Source organism: Clavelina lepadiformis, chromosome 8 (genome assembly GCF_947623445.1).
Source record: "Clavelina lepadiformis chromosome 8, kaClaLepa1.1, whole genome shotgun sequence".
In the NCBI taxonomy this organism is placed as follows: domain Eukaryota; kingdom Metazoa; phylum Chordata; class Ascidiacea; order Aplousobranchia; family Clavelinidae; genus Clavelina; species Clavelina lepadiformis.
In genome coordinates, this window is record NC_135247.1 from 13,374,629 (window position 1) to 13,390,535 (window position 15,907).

Below are 15,907 nucleotides of genomic sequence, written 5' to 3' on the forward strand. Positions count from 1 at the left end.
AAGCTCTTGCCAACTTCAAAGGCTAAGCTCAGTGATCTACAATTTAGCATCTACCTTCACCATTATAAATGCTCCAACTGTAAGTTAGGTGAGGCTTAACTGACACAAACTAATCTTGTTACACATTTAAAGGAGTATATATAATAAGGATAGTTCAAACATATTGTTAAAGGTATGACCTAACTGTCCCACACAGAACATTCTATTTGTAATTGATTCAAACACCAGTGTCATGCACACTTCATGTTTTAATTGCGACCACAAGCCAGAATTGCATTTTTTTCAACAAATATTTGGTAATTATAATCACTTTCCCACTACGGTATATACTAAATACTACTGAATAGGTCTGACTCCAGTATACAAACAGACAAATATCTTTTGATTTGAAGTCAACCTGTGTATGGACTTGCCGTTTTCTGTAGTTTTGAACTAGATTTTATGAAAACATGCTTCGAGCTATGTTTAAAATTAAACTAAAAATTGATTTTAAATCTGCTTATTGTTTTCCAGAGTTTATTTGTCATAGTTTGTATTCTTTTTGAGTAAGAACGACTATTTTGAAGATGTATTTACCTAGTTTGGCTATTTTGGTTTGCTGCATTATATCTATGGCCGCTTGTGTGGATATCAAGTATAAAGACTGTGGTTCTCAGGTTGGAAAGTTGGAAAAGGTGGAAGTATTTCCCTGTGATAACCCGGCAGCTTGCCGTTTACACCATAACAAATCATACACAATTAATGTTACGTTCACTGCTGCAGAAACCACTAGTCAGTCCTTTGACACTTTGTATGGAATAATCAAAGGTATCAAAGTTCCCTTCATTTCTGATCATGATGCATGTAAAGGAGGTTTAAGTGGATTGAAATGCCCAATAGAAAGTGGAAAACAGTACAGATTTACTACATCTTTACCAATAAAGCAATTCTATCCAAACCTCAAAATTGTGGCAGAGTGGAAATTAGTGGATGCTGAAAGTTATAAAAATGGAAACATTATTTTTTGTTTTAAAGCCGCGCTTGAAATTGTGAAATAAATGAATGTATAATTAATAGAACAGGAATTTTGATTAATTTGAAATACTTTGAAATTTATTTTTGGGTCTTTCATATCTTACGATAATCTGAAAATCATGTGAAGCATTACATTTATGTGATAAATTGTCATTTTTTACTACACAATGCTTTATCTTATACACATGATGTTAAAAAGGCTGGTTATGCATAATTGACATAACCTTCCACTTAAGTTTAGTGTTTTGTATATTTACCAGTGTCATGTTTTGTTTATACATGATAATATATATACAATATTTTGATGTTGAAACTTTAAAATAAACAACAAGCAATGCAGTATATTTACAGTCAACTTGGAAAAATTCTTTGTTATAGATATATTTTCGTAATGTTCAAGTTTATGAGCCTTTCTTGGTAGAATGTTTTTCAACCACAGGCTCAAAGATAACAACGACCAACATGATCAACTGTATTTGTTTTCACAATTTACATCATTGTGTTGTTAAAAGAGAAGTATACATTTTGCAAATGAATACACATTTTTAAATATGTATAAACTAATGTTTAAATTTGTAGTGCCTGTTACATTTTTGTGCTATGCAAGCATGATGTGAGAAGATTGTAATGTAACTGTAGGTTTGCATTAAGTCCAATGAATATAATATGAGATAGCATGTGATTTGCAGAGTATATATATATTTGTATTGTTTGAATCTTGTATTGAACTGATACTATGTTATGTATGCCTTAAGGAGTGCATGTGTGTTATAGACTGTTTAAAGCGAAGGGCAAGCCTGAAAACAAGTTGGCCTTAAACCAAAGAGTAGTTGCCAGTAAACATACTTTTGAAAGGCTTTTGAATAATATGAAGTGGTTAAGTAGTTATTACCAAAATTGTATCCCAAATTTGGCCTTCTATTATGATGAGGAGTGTGGTCATTATGACGTCACAATGTAAAACAATATGCCTAAAGACCGAGGTTTGTATTACAGTTGATATAGTAAGCTAGTTAACGCATTTTGAATGGAATGCATCTCCATAGGTAGGTGATTTGTAGCAGGTAATGTTTATTTTCAGCATAGAATCGGCATAGATGACAATACATAAACTGGTAAAGCGTTCTTTTTTCCGCAGTTATCGGTACAAGACCAGTCTAGAGCTGACAGCCAAGACTGAATTGTAGGTAGGTTAACATTTACATTAACCAGTTGAATTATACCAACAGTACGCAAAATGTTTCTGTTATACACTTAAGTATGCTATAATTATACCTATTACCCAACTTGTCGGCCACCCAAAACATTCTATTTATACTTCATCCAAATACCTGAATCCTCCCTATTGTGTCTGTTATTGTGACATAATAAGAACCACCAACCTCAAAATTAAGTGATGAATTTGCGCTTTTCAAATGAAATTGCCTCTTGTTTATGGCAATAGCTGCTTAATCACTACATATTAATACAAATCCTTTCACAAACTGGTATTTTTACTGACAACTACTCTTTGATTTATAGCCAACTTGTTTTCGGGCTTGCCCTTCACTTTTAAAGATTCCTGTAAAATAACAATGACTGACAAAAGTGAACATATTATTCGGACAAAAAAAGAACTTGTCTGTGCACTGGGTGATAAAGAGAAAGAGTAAGTCTTTAAATTGCAATTGATGCCAATTGCAAATTGCCATTGGCTTTCTATAGATATTTCAGAAACTATGCAGCAAAGATAGATTTATAGCACTTGGCCTGGGTTCAAATTCAAATTTTCTACTGTTTAATATGAAGCAAAAAAGTCATTGCTTTATGTACTCAGCTTGGGAATTTTGCTGTTAGGACTAATGTTCATGTATTTAAAGAAAACATCGCGTAAAATCAGAATATTAATTTTGTAAAATGTAGTAATTGTAGTAGATACAAAGGTAAATTACTTAAAACGAATAGTTTTAACACATAACCATTTGGTTCATAATCCTTGTCTGGCAGTGTAGGTAGAATTGTGCTGTCATGCATTTTGTGTTGAAATGATGTAAAAAAGGAAGAGACAAGTATTTTTAAATGATAATGTCATTTCAATACTAAAAAGAAAAACAAAACAATTTAATTTGAGTATTAAAAATATTCCAAAGTTTTTTTTTTTGTTTCACAACCACTACATGTTGGCTTTGATACTGAATATTCATTGTAAATAGACTGCAAATAGAGCACACAGCTTTATAGATACAGCACACACATAGAGCTTCTACTGAACCAACAATGCAAAATTTAAAAAAAAGATAAAGTAATATTCAATGTAGTCCTAGTGTCAGAATTTAATGGATGATGAATATGACTTCATAATACGTTATGTCTGAGCAGTTTAAGGCTTAAATGGGGCGGTGATCCCATGGTGAGTACCCCAACAAGTTTATCAATTCCACAAGAAAATGGTGGTTCTGAACGCTGCAGCAACTTTAATATGCGAACCAAGCTGAAAATCGGGCAATGCGGAATTTAAACAATCACCTGCTAAAAAGCTTTCTTAACCATCACTAAAAGCATTCAAGCCATTTACGGTTCCAAGCAAAACTTGGACATTTAAAGGTATATTAATTTCTACCATGCCATCTATGCAAACCATAAAAAGCCTAAATAACGGACAAGCAACTATATAGTTGCTGCATGGAACAATAAGTATCTCACAAAAATATTCTTTTACTGTAAACTTTCATTCAAATTCATGAAGATACAAATGTTCCAATACTGTCTTTTGCAGTGTAAAAATCACTCAACCTGCATATTGAGAATGTGTAAAGATTTTTTTTTAAATTTAGCCAACATATTTTAACCGAAAAATGTAGAAATGTGAAGAAAGCTGACTTGAGAACTCAGCAATAATATTTTCATAGCAAATTAAAAATGCAGAAAACAAAAGAAGTTACTGTTGTTCCTTTGATGCCCAACAAGTATTAAATCATTTTTTAGCTGATTGACTTAAATTACTTGTTTCTAGGCTTCTACAGTCGAAGGTTGTTCACTGAAAATGCCATACTTTGGCAATAATAATGTCAAACCGTTCAATCTCAGATTTGGAAGTTTGAAAGCAGCTCAGGATATTTCATTTTGCACATCATCGTGTAGTTGTAGTACTGTATATACTTGTTGTGTGAAAGATTTGTACATAAAATGTTTCATCTGGTTTGTAACAATTTAAAACCCTTGGATTAGTTTGATACTAGGCTGTTATAAAATAGGTCAACTTGTGGTAAACTTTCTGTCATCACTTTAATTAAAACAAAATTACTCAAAAAGTTATCTTCTTATGTCCAATTCAATGACCTCTATAGGAAAAACTCTATCCCAGTAATCCTGAAGTAAATTTTAGTGTAGCTTCTAGTCTATTTTCATGCATTTTAGTACAAGTTTTACAGGGTTCAATAAAGTTACTCAAGAGTTAATTAAAAATAAATTTTTGCTATTATAAAGTAAATACCAAATTAAGTATTGGTTTTTAATATCATATCAGCAAATACAATGACTCATTGGCGATACCCTGGTGATTTTTCGCTGGAACCCTAGGTTCTCGCAGAAAAAACTTTGGGAGCCTCTGCTATACAGTATTGCTTTTTTGTTGTTAAATTGTATGGTTATTGAAATAAATAAATGGTTCTTGAAAATTCTAGTTCTGTAAATCACATTCAGTGTGATGTGGTCACCTCTTATTACTGCTTTTGCTGTTATGTCATACTATAATGTTTTGTCAAATAAGATAGTTTTGTAGGTATCATTGTATACCAGGTGGTGGCAATGTGAGTCTCACATTTATAAATATTTAAGTTTGATAAATGTATTTGGCCTTTGTATTTGTCTATCCCTATTGTATACTTCGTTTTTAGGTACTGGACAAATATGAAGGCATGGTTTAAGCAGTACCTTACAAAAGAAGAGTTTGATTTTGAAGCCCGAAAGTTACTTACTAAAGATCATGTTCATCTGCACAACAAATTTTTATTAGCAGTTATCACAAAATGCAATATTTCTGGATCACTTGGTAAAACCTTATTTCAAATATTTTTACTGGAGTGTGACCATAAATTATTATATGCAAATTCTGATGCACATATAAAAACCATACACGTATAAATATAAATTTTGTCAGACCAATTCTTTCTTCATATTACAAGTATAACATGCAACAATGATTTAAAGTACTAGAATTTTTTCAGTATTTACAATCATCATTTCAATAGGCCCTTCTAAAGATTACTCAAGTTTACAAGTTGCAAATAAAGCAAAGCGTAATAGAAAACAACATGCCATCAAACGAAAATTTGAGGTAAATTTAATACGTTATAGACGCATGTTTAATTGCTGAAATCTATGGAACCATAGAATTGCCATTAAGACTAGTGCAGATAGTTTCAATATACATTCATATGCATTAGCGTATATTACTTTAATGTGTTTAATTTGGCTTACCAGTATTTCAACTATGCACTATTTAAAATACCTTTAAAAAAATTTAAATTAAAACATAATTTTCAGCACCGTTGGGGCACAAATCAGCTTGTAGATACTGCACAGATGAAAGAAGATTTGCGAGTACAGAAGAAAGCTACGTGGAATTTGCAACAACCCATTAAGATGTGCTCAAAATCTTTGCAAATTCCCAGTGTAGAAGAAATGAGTAGATTTGTATCTGTTATATCATGGGAATTGGGATTAGATGACGCCACAGATGATGCCATTGCTCTTGCAACTGATGCTGTGCATGTGAGTCATCCCAAATATTTCGATTGATGGTAGTATGTATAATTAGAGTTATAAACTGTTAATTTCTGCACATTAGTAATGGGTGGTGCTGTTATATTTACCAGTTTGTACCTGTACAGTACAACTTAAACTCTAAAACTTAGAAGCTATTATTATTAAGTGAATGCTAGACTATAATGGACAAAATTGTCTGTAAGTTATGTTGAAGTACTTGATGTGTTTTACCTTTCAGATATTCATAAAGAATTTACTATCAGCTATATTTTCCAAGCGTTCTACATATGAAACATATAATCATCATTTTAAGTACTCAATGGGATGTGATGCAGAAAATCCCTATTTATTACAAAGAAAACCTGTTGAAGTTCCTACAGTAAGGTATGTTTACAATATTCTGCTTCCCTATACAGGCAATGTTGCTCCAGTAGGTGCATGGTCGTTTAATCCAAATTGTATATAATGCTGCAATGTGACCTCCATTCTTCTGCCTCCGTTACAGTTATACACAAAGGTTTGGCAATCTTTTTACATGTGTGGGCCAGAAGAAAAACTCAAACCTAGACATTGTTCATAATAATTAACACACAAAGGCTTTGTGAATGTAAACTGCTCATGCCAAGCAAGTCTATCATGTGGATATTTGCAGTGATGGATGTTGTGTTATTTCAAAATTGGCAGCAGTTTGTTAACGTCTGCTTACGCAAAAACACTTGGAATTGTTTGTCTCAAAATGATGCTTAATGTTGGATTCCTTATTTGACTATTGTTTGAAAACATTGTGTTAACACCGTGTATACAACTGAGGTGTAATGGGGGGTAAGGTTGGACAAAACAAATTGAACTTAATGGGTGGTACATTGTAATCAAAGCTAGGTGAGCTCACATGACCCAGAAACACTTTACAGAAGAGTCATTGTTACAAAATATTAGGTTAATTTGTGATGGCGTGAAAGCTGATGGGGTTGTCTCAATTGGGAATTAACCTTTAATTTTTTTTTTTTCTTAAACTACCTGATTTGTAGACCAGATTATAAGCAGAATAGTCAATATAATCTGATTAGGTACAGCAGGGTAGATGAACAAGCATGGCCAACCCAGTAAGAATTGGACCTTTGAAAATATCACTTTTGAATATAATTACGTTCACTCACTATTGAAGTGGGTACAGTATGTCTATTTAAGGTTAATGACAAAAAAATTATAATACTGTAGTACAGTAGTCCAGGAGCATTCATTTCATTTGTGATATTGTTTAAGTATTTCTTTGTCAGCATGTTTCTTGTTTGACCGGTCTACAACGAGGTTAGCACCATACTTTTTGTTTCGCACACTCAATGTCGAAAAATATGCAATACATGTTAACCTGAAAATGGTTTAGATAAGTTTTTATCTGCATATTATTATATCAAGTACATAATCATTTTGCCATGCCGGCATTGGACCTCCTCAACCTCTTACTGTAAAATTTATACTAGAGGTTTTAAGCAAATGACGTATGTGAAATGCAATTCCAGACCTACTTATGAAAAGGCAATGCAGAAAGACATAGAAAAAGTTGGAAGAAGTTTTCAGAATCAATGCCAGTATGACAAGATGCCTGTTAATATGTTTGATTTGTTGTATACATTGAAAGTAAGTAACTGCTTGTAAGAGCCTACAGATGTAAATACGTTATTTATATTTCAGTGACTAATTTATAAGCTTTCTTTAGACATCTCCAGCCATTATTGCTTCCAATACAGTGTTCTCTCAAGCAACTCAACGAGTGACAGCTGAACTCTGGCATCCATCTGAAGAAGAATTACAACAAGATCGCATATTTGCCAATATCAGTTAAACAAATTCCATCTTTTTTCTTTTGCACATTGTTTTTATTTCTTCGTTTGAAACTGACAACTCTGCAGACACAAACACCAGTTGCATTGTATCTTTATTTGCGCTTCGTATACGATTATTTTTGAGTTTAAGGTTGTCAGCTGACTGAATCTTTTACATCATCTGGTAATAAATCTGTATTGGAGTCAATGCCACCTCCGTCAGGATGTAACCACACATTCCATTTGTACTTTCCTTCACGTATTTTCATTACTGCATACTGAAGATCCCAACTATTGCACAATATCCAAAAAAAATTAAATGCTGCTAAATTTCCATCAATGGTATTCATGAAGAAAATTTATATCTTACTTACTCAGCATCTTTATTGGGTCTGGTTGACATGGTGTAGATTAATCCTGAACGATCAGCACCTCTTACAGGTAATGCAAGCTGTCAAAATTTTAAATTTTTATGAAGCCTTAACCTTACCAAAACTTTGAAATTTAGATAAACATACACCAATTATTATGACAAAAATAGTAGGCTTATAGTATGCGATAAAGATTAATTTTGTAAACTGCACGGTGTACCTTGGCTTCTCTGGGATTAAACTTAGCTTCTGCTAAGTTTATGTTTTTCATCTTGATTGGTTGTCCGCCGAGCAGATCCACAGCTTTTTCATTTTTCAATAATGCTTGAAATGGCAGTTGGCAATATTCTCTGCTCCGATGCACTCCTACAGAATGTAATGGTTATTAAAATATTCAAACAATAAATAAACAATTAGTAGCGGTCATTAATCATTAACATAATAATATTTTGCCGACAAACTTGATTTCACTGTTTCCCGCTTTTTTTGATAAGCAACCGTTTTTAGGGTGTCTACTGTCTACACAGTTTACTACCCTGTTTCTATATTTCCATAAAATCTGATCTAAATCATAAATTGAAATATAAACATAATAAATAGAAATTGTAGGTGCTTTGGGCATCACATTGACATTGTACAGATTTCACTCAGGTGGGTAGCATGCAAATGTTTTACACAACAATGAGAAAATGTTGCTTGGCTTTTGTTTTACATTGCTTTAAATCTTACGTTCTTGACTTGTCAACATGATGTTACAGTATGTAGCAGCATGACATGTGGTATTTAATAGTATGTGTGGAAAATGTTCTTAAGACAATACAGTGATGATAACAAAAAATATGCTGGCTTTGAATTAAACCAAGCTTATTTTAAACTGTTTTCTTACTAACCAAAATGCCCAAGTTACAGGCTTCCACATAGTTGGTGAAATGGTAAGCTCCATACAGTCACTCATTTTCTATAAGAATTCTCAGTTCAGCGCTAGTAACTCAACTTTTTGCTCCTGACATCTCCTGGTAGTGATTCAAACATTTTAACATCCGGTTTTCTCACTATCCGCATGCCATATTGACCCGGGGCCGATATATGTAGACCAAAGATTGATTGTTTGGATTGCCACAAGCAAGAATCTAGCAAGTGAAGTTATTAGAATTATTTTGTAGTTGTACACAATCGATTTCTTTGCAATGATGAATGGATCCATTTTATATGAGGTTATAAGCGAGTTCTACTGTATTGTCACTGCACAATGCGCTGTAAACACGTGTGCTTGTAAGTTGTAACTTTAATATAATTATTGTCAGGGCTATTACTAGCATATTATTAGTCGCATGAATGTTGTTCCAGCCAGACTTGACAACATCTTTTGAAAATTTTTCTTTGTTGTTTAAACACATTCCAATGCTACTCAACTGACCCAAATCTTTACCAACCGAGACCCAGAGCACTTACAATTTATAAAAAAAGCATAATGTCAAAAGTCAGCAATTTTCTTTTTTTTGTGTAGGTGACTGAAAAATCTTGCCACTCAAACAAGATGACAGCCATAATGTGGAAAGGCTTTATTATTATTATCATCATTAATTGAAAGCAACTCTTCTTCACAAGAGACATATTTTAATTGTCCTGCACAGAATATTCACTGCCTAAAACATGATGATAAAGCAAATGCATTTGTATTAACACAAATGTTTCTACAAAATTGCTATTGTATGAGTGTAATGTAATGATAAAAAATTTAACTCACTTTGTGTTGTGATGCTGGCTATATTCACACCTATAGTTCCAACAATAGCAATCCCCCAAGCTACCTTTTTCAGTGTCATATTCATGAAGCGCAGCAGTGGGTGAAAAATGATTTAACTCATAGTTTATTTTCTGTTTCAAACTTTCATTTACTTTACTGTTAAGAAATAAAATATGAAATTGAAATTGGCTAACAAGTAGCAATATTCAACAATGTAATAACAGTGTCTACACAATAATACTTACAGTAGATAAGTAAGCTATAACTGTGCAGGAAGAAAAGGACAATAAATAAATGAGTGAACTCTTTACGAGTAATATGCACAATCACAGAAAGAATTTGTAAAAAAAAATAAAAGAATGATTTGAAACAAAACTGTACAAGGCCATCAGTAATGCCAATACTATATTACGCCATGTCCAGCAAGAAAGTTTTATCTTTTAAAATCCTAAGCCTAATTCGATAGTGTGTCAATTAATCTTGAAAGCTCGAAACAAAAGTAAAAGCCACATTACAAATATTGGTGCCAAAATGAGTGAGGGTTGTGTCACTTGTGTGTGCATAGAATCTTCCAATTTATATCCCAGAAGCATCTAAACAAATGACACTGACATTAAAACATTATCAGGACAGTTTGCATAGAGAGAATTTTAATTTATTGTGATTAGGAATATATAACACAGAATAATTAATTATTATAGAAATTTCTAAAAATAGTTCATGCTGAATCCAAAAGTTTGAATCCTACTCTAGTGTATCTGTGAAACATACCAAATGTGGCAGAAATAGTCCGATGGCACAACTATCACCACAGATTAAGTTTTAACTCAGTTTTGATGACAAACATCACCAATAGTCACAGACCACTACAGTTTATACGTTAAGACAGTGGTTCTTAAACTGGGGGGCGCGTAACATTCATAAGGGGGGCGCGAGAGATGACAAATGTGCATTATCTTCTACAAAGCCTCGAATTAAACGTTTGGTTTCCCAAAAACAACTACATCCGTCACATTAATGAAAGTTAATTGAAAATAAATTGTTGTTTTGTGTAATGCTTTTTTATTTTGCAATGAGGTGGGGCGCGGATTTTTTAGGTACCGTCAAGGGGGGCGTGTGCCAAAAAGTTTAAGAACCCCTGCGTTAAGATAACATATTGGTAGGACATTCAACAAGCTCTGACGGCAGCAGTTGTGACAAGAACTCAAAGGAATAGGAAATATTACACGAATGTTCTGGCTTCCAATTATTCCGATTCCGACATACCTACAGTATGTTCATACAAAAAGAGCGACGTCTAAACAAATAAATGACACATGAAATAAAGTTAAAAAGCCACATTTGTTAACCAGTTTTTAGATTCGATGAAAAAACAAAAACTTGATTCAAGTCTTTTGACATTCGGTTCTCTTGGATTTAGAATTCTACAATGTATGTAATTGCGATCTATCCAAAAATGGACAAGAAATTAAAAAGCTAAAATAACATACGGGCTACCTTTCTAATTACTTTCACGTAAAAATAAACATGACGCCGAAGGTAAGGTATGCAGACTATTGTTAAATCTAGCTCCCCATAAATAGGAGAAAGAATTGCAAAAAAAAAACCTTGAAAATAGTTAGTTAGGGCTAACTTAGGGAAAGGGTAGATTTTATTAGGTTTAAGCTTATACAGGATATTTTTCAAGGTTAGATCATTATAAATAATAATATAAAATGTTGCTGCAAGTGTACGCTTTCATGTGGTGAAATGGTGAAAGCAATTTCGTCTGTTGAGAAAATGGAACCTTCAACGAATATTACGACAACAAACACATCAGTGTTATTCCTATATTTTGTCTATAGTTAATGATTATCACCATCAATTCATCACCTTAAATGTAAATAGAAGAGCCAAGGTCATGCACATCCAAAATGCTCTCCATTTTGCCTCCTTAATTTTCCCAGCTGAAATACTTCTAATAAGGACAATTACAGAGAAGTACAAAGTAAATCCATCCATGATAAACATAGGGAGCAATGTAAACCACCAGTTTGAAATCACATTTTCAACCTGTGTTGCAATATACATTAAAATACAAAACATGAAATTAAAGGATATCTTTTTGTAAAATTATGACAGTGAAGAAAATAAATCACAAGAAAACTAACTTCACTAACAAGCTACAACTGTAAAGAATAATTGCTTCATAGCTAGTTTTTAAGAAACACCACAAATGAGTAGTAATATACAAAAAACTAAATCCGTAAACACAGAAACAAAAAATCATTCAAAAACTTTTTTCTTGTATTTCCCCTCTGTACAGTCAATCCACAAAATTTTCAAAAAAGCCTGCAAAAGGTTTCCAGGCAACAGTAAATCCAAGTGTTTAATCATGCTAACACAATAAGCACAAAGTTTGTGATTGATAAAGAGAAATTGAGCTCATGCATGTGAATCCACTACAGACCAATCAAATGTAGGCCATAGGCCAAATTCGGAAGTTAATCAAATTGTGCTGGCACACACAGTACAGTAACTCCTCAACCTACTAACGAGTTATGTTTCGAACGGCCGTTTGTAAGTTGGTATTGTACTGTTAATTGGTGTGCTATATATGTCTACCAAACATTCGTGCATCACATACGTAACATGTTACACACGAAACGAAATTGTCTCTAATTGTTGCATTGGATTTACATGAATATACAAGTACAGTATGTTATGGAGCTATCAGGGTCAGAGTGGGAGGGATTGTCTGAAGAAGGCATTGAATCTGTGTTTTCTTGTGGACTTGACTTTTCTAATCTTGTGTTGTACAGGCATCCTTCTGATTGGCTTACTCGCTAAGGTCATTCGATTAAGCCAACAGTCATGTATGCACGCTCTAGGTGAGCTCGTACTAAATCATACAACTGGAAGTTACATAAAAATATTACACTGCAGACATCGCCGTAAATGTACTTGGAAAGTCATTAAACTAAAGTTGCATTTCACACATCTTATATTCCGCTCTCGCATTATTGTTCTAACTGTCTAAGCCGTAGGTCATGCCAGGACGGGAGTATCTTTCATGCAACAATAGGCATTATGAATGAGCTTCATCTCAATGATTGGACGTTTAATACTGTACGTAGTGCCTGCGGTTAATATCGTAATGGGTAGACCTAAATACGAAACTAAACGTTCGTAAATCGCATTTTTTGTAAGTTGAGGAGTTACTGTATCATAATTAAGATGATAAACGTGAACTAGAATAACCATGTGTCAAATAACAAATTATTGTAACCGGTCTTATTTCATCTGTCTTTTTTAACACTTGTAATTACTTGACTTGACGCAAGTAAAATTCCTTGATTTAATTGTTTAAAAATGATCACATGAACAGAATTCGGCCAAGGGGACATAAATTTTTTCCAGATTTTTGGTTGCCCCCTCTAGTTTTTTGATCCAATATTTCTGTGAAAAATTGGGCTTATACGCCAGTATGTACAGCAAAATAAATTGTGTTTTTGTGTTAAATATTATCTATTGAGTATGTGCAGTATATTTTCACAATTTGTCCACAAGAAAACTTGATCTTTCACTTTACACAAGATGATAAATGCACAATGCTAGAATTCTTTCAGGTACTAGTTTTCAAATAAAAACTATTATTCACAATCACAGTCAGGGATGCATTGAACTCAAATCCAAACTTTCAATCACAAACATCAGTATTTTAGGCTTTTTCATGAAACCGATTTCATCCACCTCATTTTTGATATTTTTCTCTTAAAGTGTGACATAACGTAGTAATGTGTAACATTGCTTGCTTAAAGGGTCATAAGCAGTTCTACATAGCATTCAGTGATTAATTAGTTGTTATCAATCAAAAAATCACTGAAGTATTTAACTTGAGTCTGAATTTATACATTACATTTTGATTTGTGCACATCACTATTCACAATTTTTGTGCCCCATAAAAATGAAACTGGCTACACAGCACTTAAGCTATAAAAAATTAAAAATGAGATTTTCGAACAGCATTGTTAAACATTCTTAGTACTTTGTATAGTATGGCATCTACACATTTATCCTACACATTTATAGTATGGCATCTACACATTTATACATTTCTTAGAGCAATGTTGCCAAGTAATACAAATAATGGTCCTTGTGACACTGTTCACAAGCAACTGCCACAGTTATTGTCCCCGTATTCAGTTTTTAGTAAAGCAGATAAGAAAGATGATTGTACACTTCGTGACAAAAGCCCCAAATTTTCTGTATTCAGCTTAGCTGAAAGCTTTAATATCTAGAACAAAAACTGAGACTTTAAAATGCAAACTAAACCTACTGTGGCAAATGCTAAAAATCAGTTTTAATGAAACCAAGCGCAACTCCTTTCTGTAGTGACTCTCCACCCCTGATCACAATATATTATAATCACAATATAAGCGCGTTTACAATGATAATGCCTAAGCTTCACCTGATTTTAGAATGTTATTTCATTTGATACGTACTGGAATACACAGATGAAATAAAAAATTGAAACTTGCGATCACCAATTGCCAGCTCAGAAAGACAGATTATCATTAACTTATACGCATGATGATACCGTACTCGGTTTCGCATTTTTATTATCCATGTTCTTTCGAATGTTCCATACAGGAGATACACAGCAAATCTATTCGGGTTGAGGTTCTTATTAGCCCAACCCTATTGCTTAGCGAATGCTATGTGTATTTCTTTATTCTAACTCACTGATATTAATGGCATGCATCTTCATAAACCTTGTGCATTTATGCCACACTTTCCAGACTGTAGCAGAACAAAAATGTCTAGATAATAATATTTGGTATATATTGTACTTCCTTAGAAGCAACCCTGGTTTAATGTCTCTGAATTTGATAGCATACAAGCGCAATGAAATACCCATGAATAGGGTTAAACTATCTGTTAACTGGGGCAATTGCAGCTCTCCCATATCCAGATAAAAATTTTTCAGTTAACCGAATAACAAATGCATAACGTTATTAGTGCGTTTCTATGTTTTTATACCTTTTAGCAAATTTCAAACTCCTCTGTTTTCAGAAATAGATAGTCCAGCAAAACAAAAGTAGTGTTTGACTCCATTTTGAACTTAATTAAAAGCTCTTCGCCCTCTATTCTCTACAAGACGTTAAATGTGGAAATAATGAGTTCTATTATGTCACAAACAATAAAAAAATCGATTGAAATGTGCAAGTAGAATTGTAAGTTATCCTTCTGGCAGTAAACAATTAAGTATGATATAGATGCATTGCAAGTTGAGGACTTAGCGGTTTTCTAAAGAAAGCTGTTTGAGATCGATTGTACACTTCTGAATTTACTAAATTAAACAAAAACACTAAATAAACGTTAGGAATTTGTGAAATTTCGTACACATATACGTGGTTTTTTCCAAACAAAACTATGTCACATATGAATGCTATAACAATCGACATATTAGGTTTTACTAGAAATTAGGATAAATAGGCTAGGTTGCTTTATGCTTACTGTTTATTATCCGGTTAGCTAAGACAGAAAAATCCGGATAGTATAATTATTGATATCCAAACCAACCCTAACCATGACTTGGAAATAAAACTAAGTTAAGACAAACATATAGCCTAGCAACAGAAAACAATGGCTAAAAGTACCACTTACCTTTAAGCACAATAAAATCAAGGACACAATTATTCCAAAAATTTGCATACACAACTCAAAAATAGAGAACCCAGTAGATTTAGCGAGTTCTTGATGGATACTGGTGGTAATCATTCCAAACGTTTACATTGAAAAACCTACTAGTATTTTGGCAGTCACCTATTTCAAGTGTAAAGTTTGTTATAAGCTACAATATACATACACAGGGAGTTTTTACGATTTTCAAATATGAAAGCATTGCCTAGTCTTAATCATTTAACATCAGATATAACACTAATTTATAGAATGAGAAAAACACGACACTAATAAATGGATGGCAGGATTGGCAGCCTACGCAGGAATAGACCCTTTCCTAGTTACGGCCACCATATAATTACCACTGTCATTCTGGCAGAATCCTAGCAGAATCATACTATCCAAACGAACAACAGTGTTTCCGACTCCAAAATTTTCAAAAACAGAATGAAACAGCATTTTAAAACAAAGCAGACAAAGTTTAACGCTTCCAATCCTCCAAGTCAAAAAAAACAAAAATTTTAGACACATATTTTAAAATT

The 15,907-nt window shown here is 33.0% G+C and overlaps 3 protein-coding genes across 6 annotated transcripts; 1 reads left to right on the forward strand and 2 right to left on the reverse strand.

Annotated features, from left to right (window-relative positions):
* The first annotated feature begins 1,856 nt into the window (after nucleotides 1-1,856).
* LOC143469550 (transcriptional adapter 1-like) lies at nucleotides 1,857-7,682 on the forward strand. 4 transcript variants are annotated; one of them, XM_076967291.1, is made up of 9 exons: nucleotides 1,857-1,997; nucleotides 2,153-2,201; nucleotides 2,536-2,662; nucleotides 4,890-5,044; nucleotides 5,244-5,329; nucleotides 5,539-5,766; nucleotides 5,999-6,144; nucleotides 7,281-7,398; nucleotides 7,478-7,682. In XM_076967291.1, the coding sequence occupies exons 3-9, from the start codon at nucleotides 2,589-2,591 to the stop codon at nucleotides 7,601-7,603; spliced, it is 933 nt and encodes a 310-aa protein (XP_076823406.1). In that variant the 5' UTR covers nucleotides 1,857-1,997; nucleotides 2,153-2,201; nucleotides 2,536-2,588; the 3' UTR covers nucleotides 7,604-7,682. The 4 variants fall into 4 exon arrangements, with proteins under 4 accessions (XP_076823406.1, XP_076823404.1, XP_076823407.1 ...); XM_076967289.1 differs by having other exon boundaries at nucleotides 2,153-2,662; XM_076967292.1 differs by lacking the exon at nucleotides 2,536-2,662.
* On the reverse strand, nucleotides 7,680-9,843 carry LOC143469551 (uncharacterized). Its single transcript, XM_076967293.1, has 4 exons — nucleotides 9,702-9,843; nucleotides 8,175-8,320; nucleotides 7,958-8,034; nucleotides 7,680-7,874 (listed from the first exon to the last, which is right to left on the reverse strand). The coding sequence occupies exons 1-4, from the start codon at nucleotides 9,784-9,786 to the stop codon at nucleotides 7,739-7,741; spliced, it is 444 nt and encodes a 147-aa protein (XP_076823408.1). The 5' UTR covers nucleotides 9,787-9,843; the 3' UTR covers nucleotides 7,680-7,738.
* LOC143469552 (transmembrane protein 203-like) lies at nucleotides 9,810-15,676 on the reverse strand. Its single transcript, XM_076967294.1, has 3 exons — nucleotides 15,351-15,676; nucleotides 11,574-11,753; nucleotides 9,810-10,294 (listed from the first exon to the last, which is right to left on the reverse strand). Exons 1-3 carry the CDS (start codon nucleotides 15,462-15,464, stop codon nucleotides 10,172-10,174), a joined length of 417 nt encoding a protein of 138 aa, XP_076823409.1. The 5' UTR covers nucleotides 15,465-15,676; the 3' UTR covers nucleotides 9,810-10,171.
* Nucleotides 15,677-15,907: the final 231 nt, after the last annotated feature.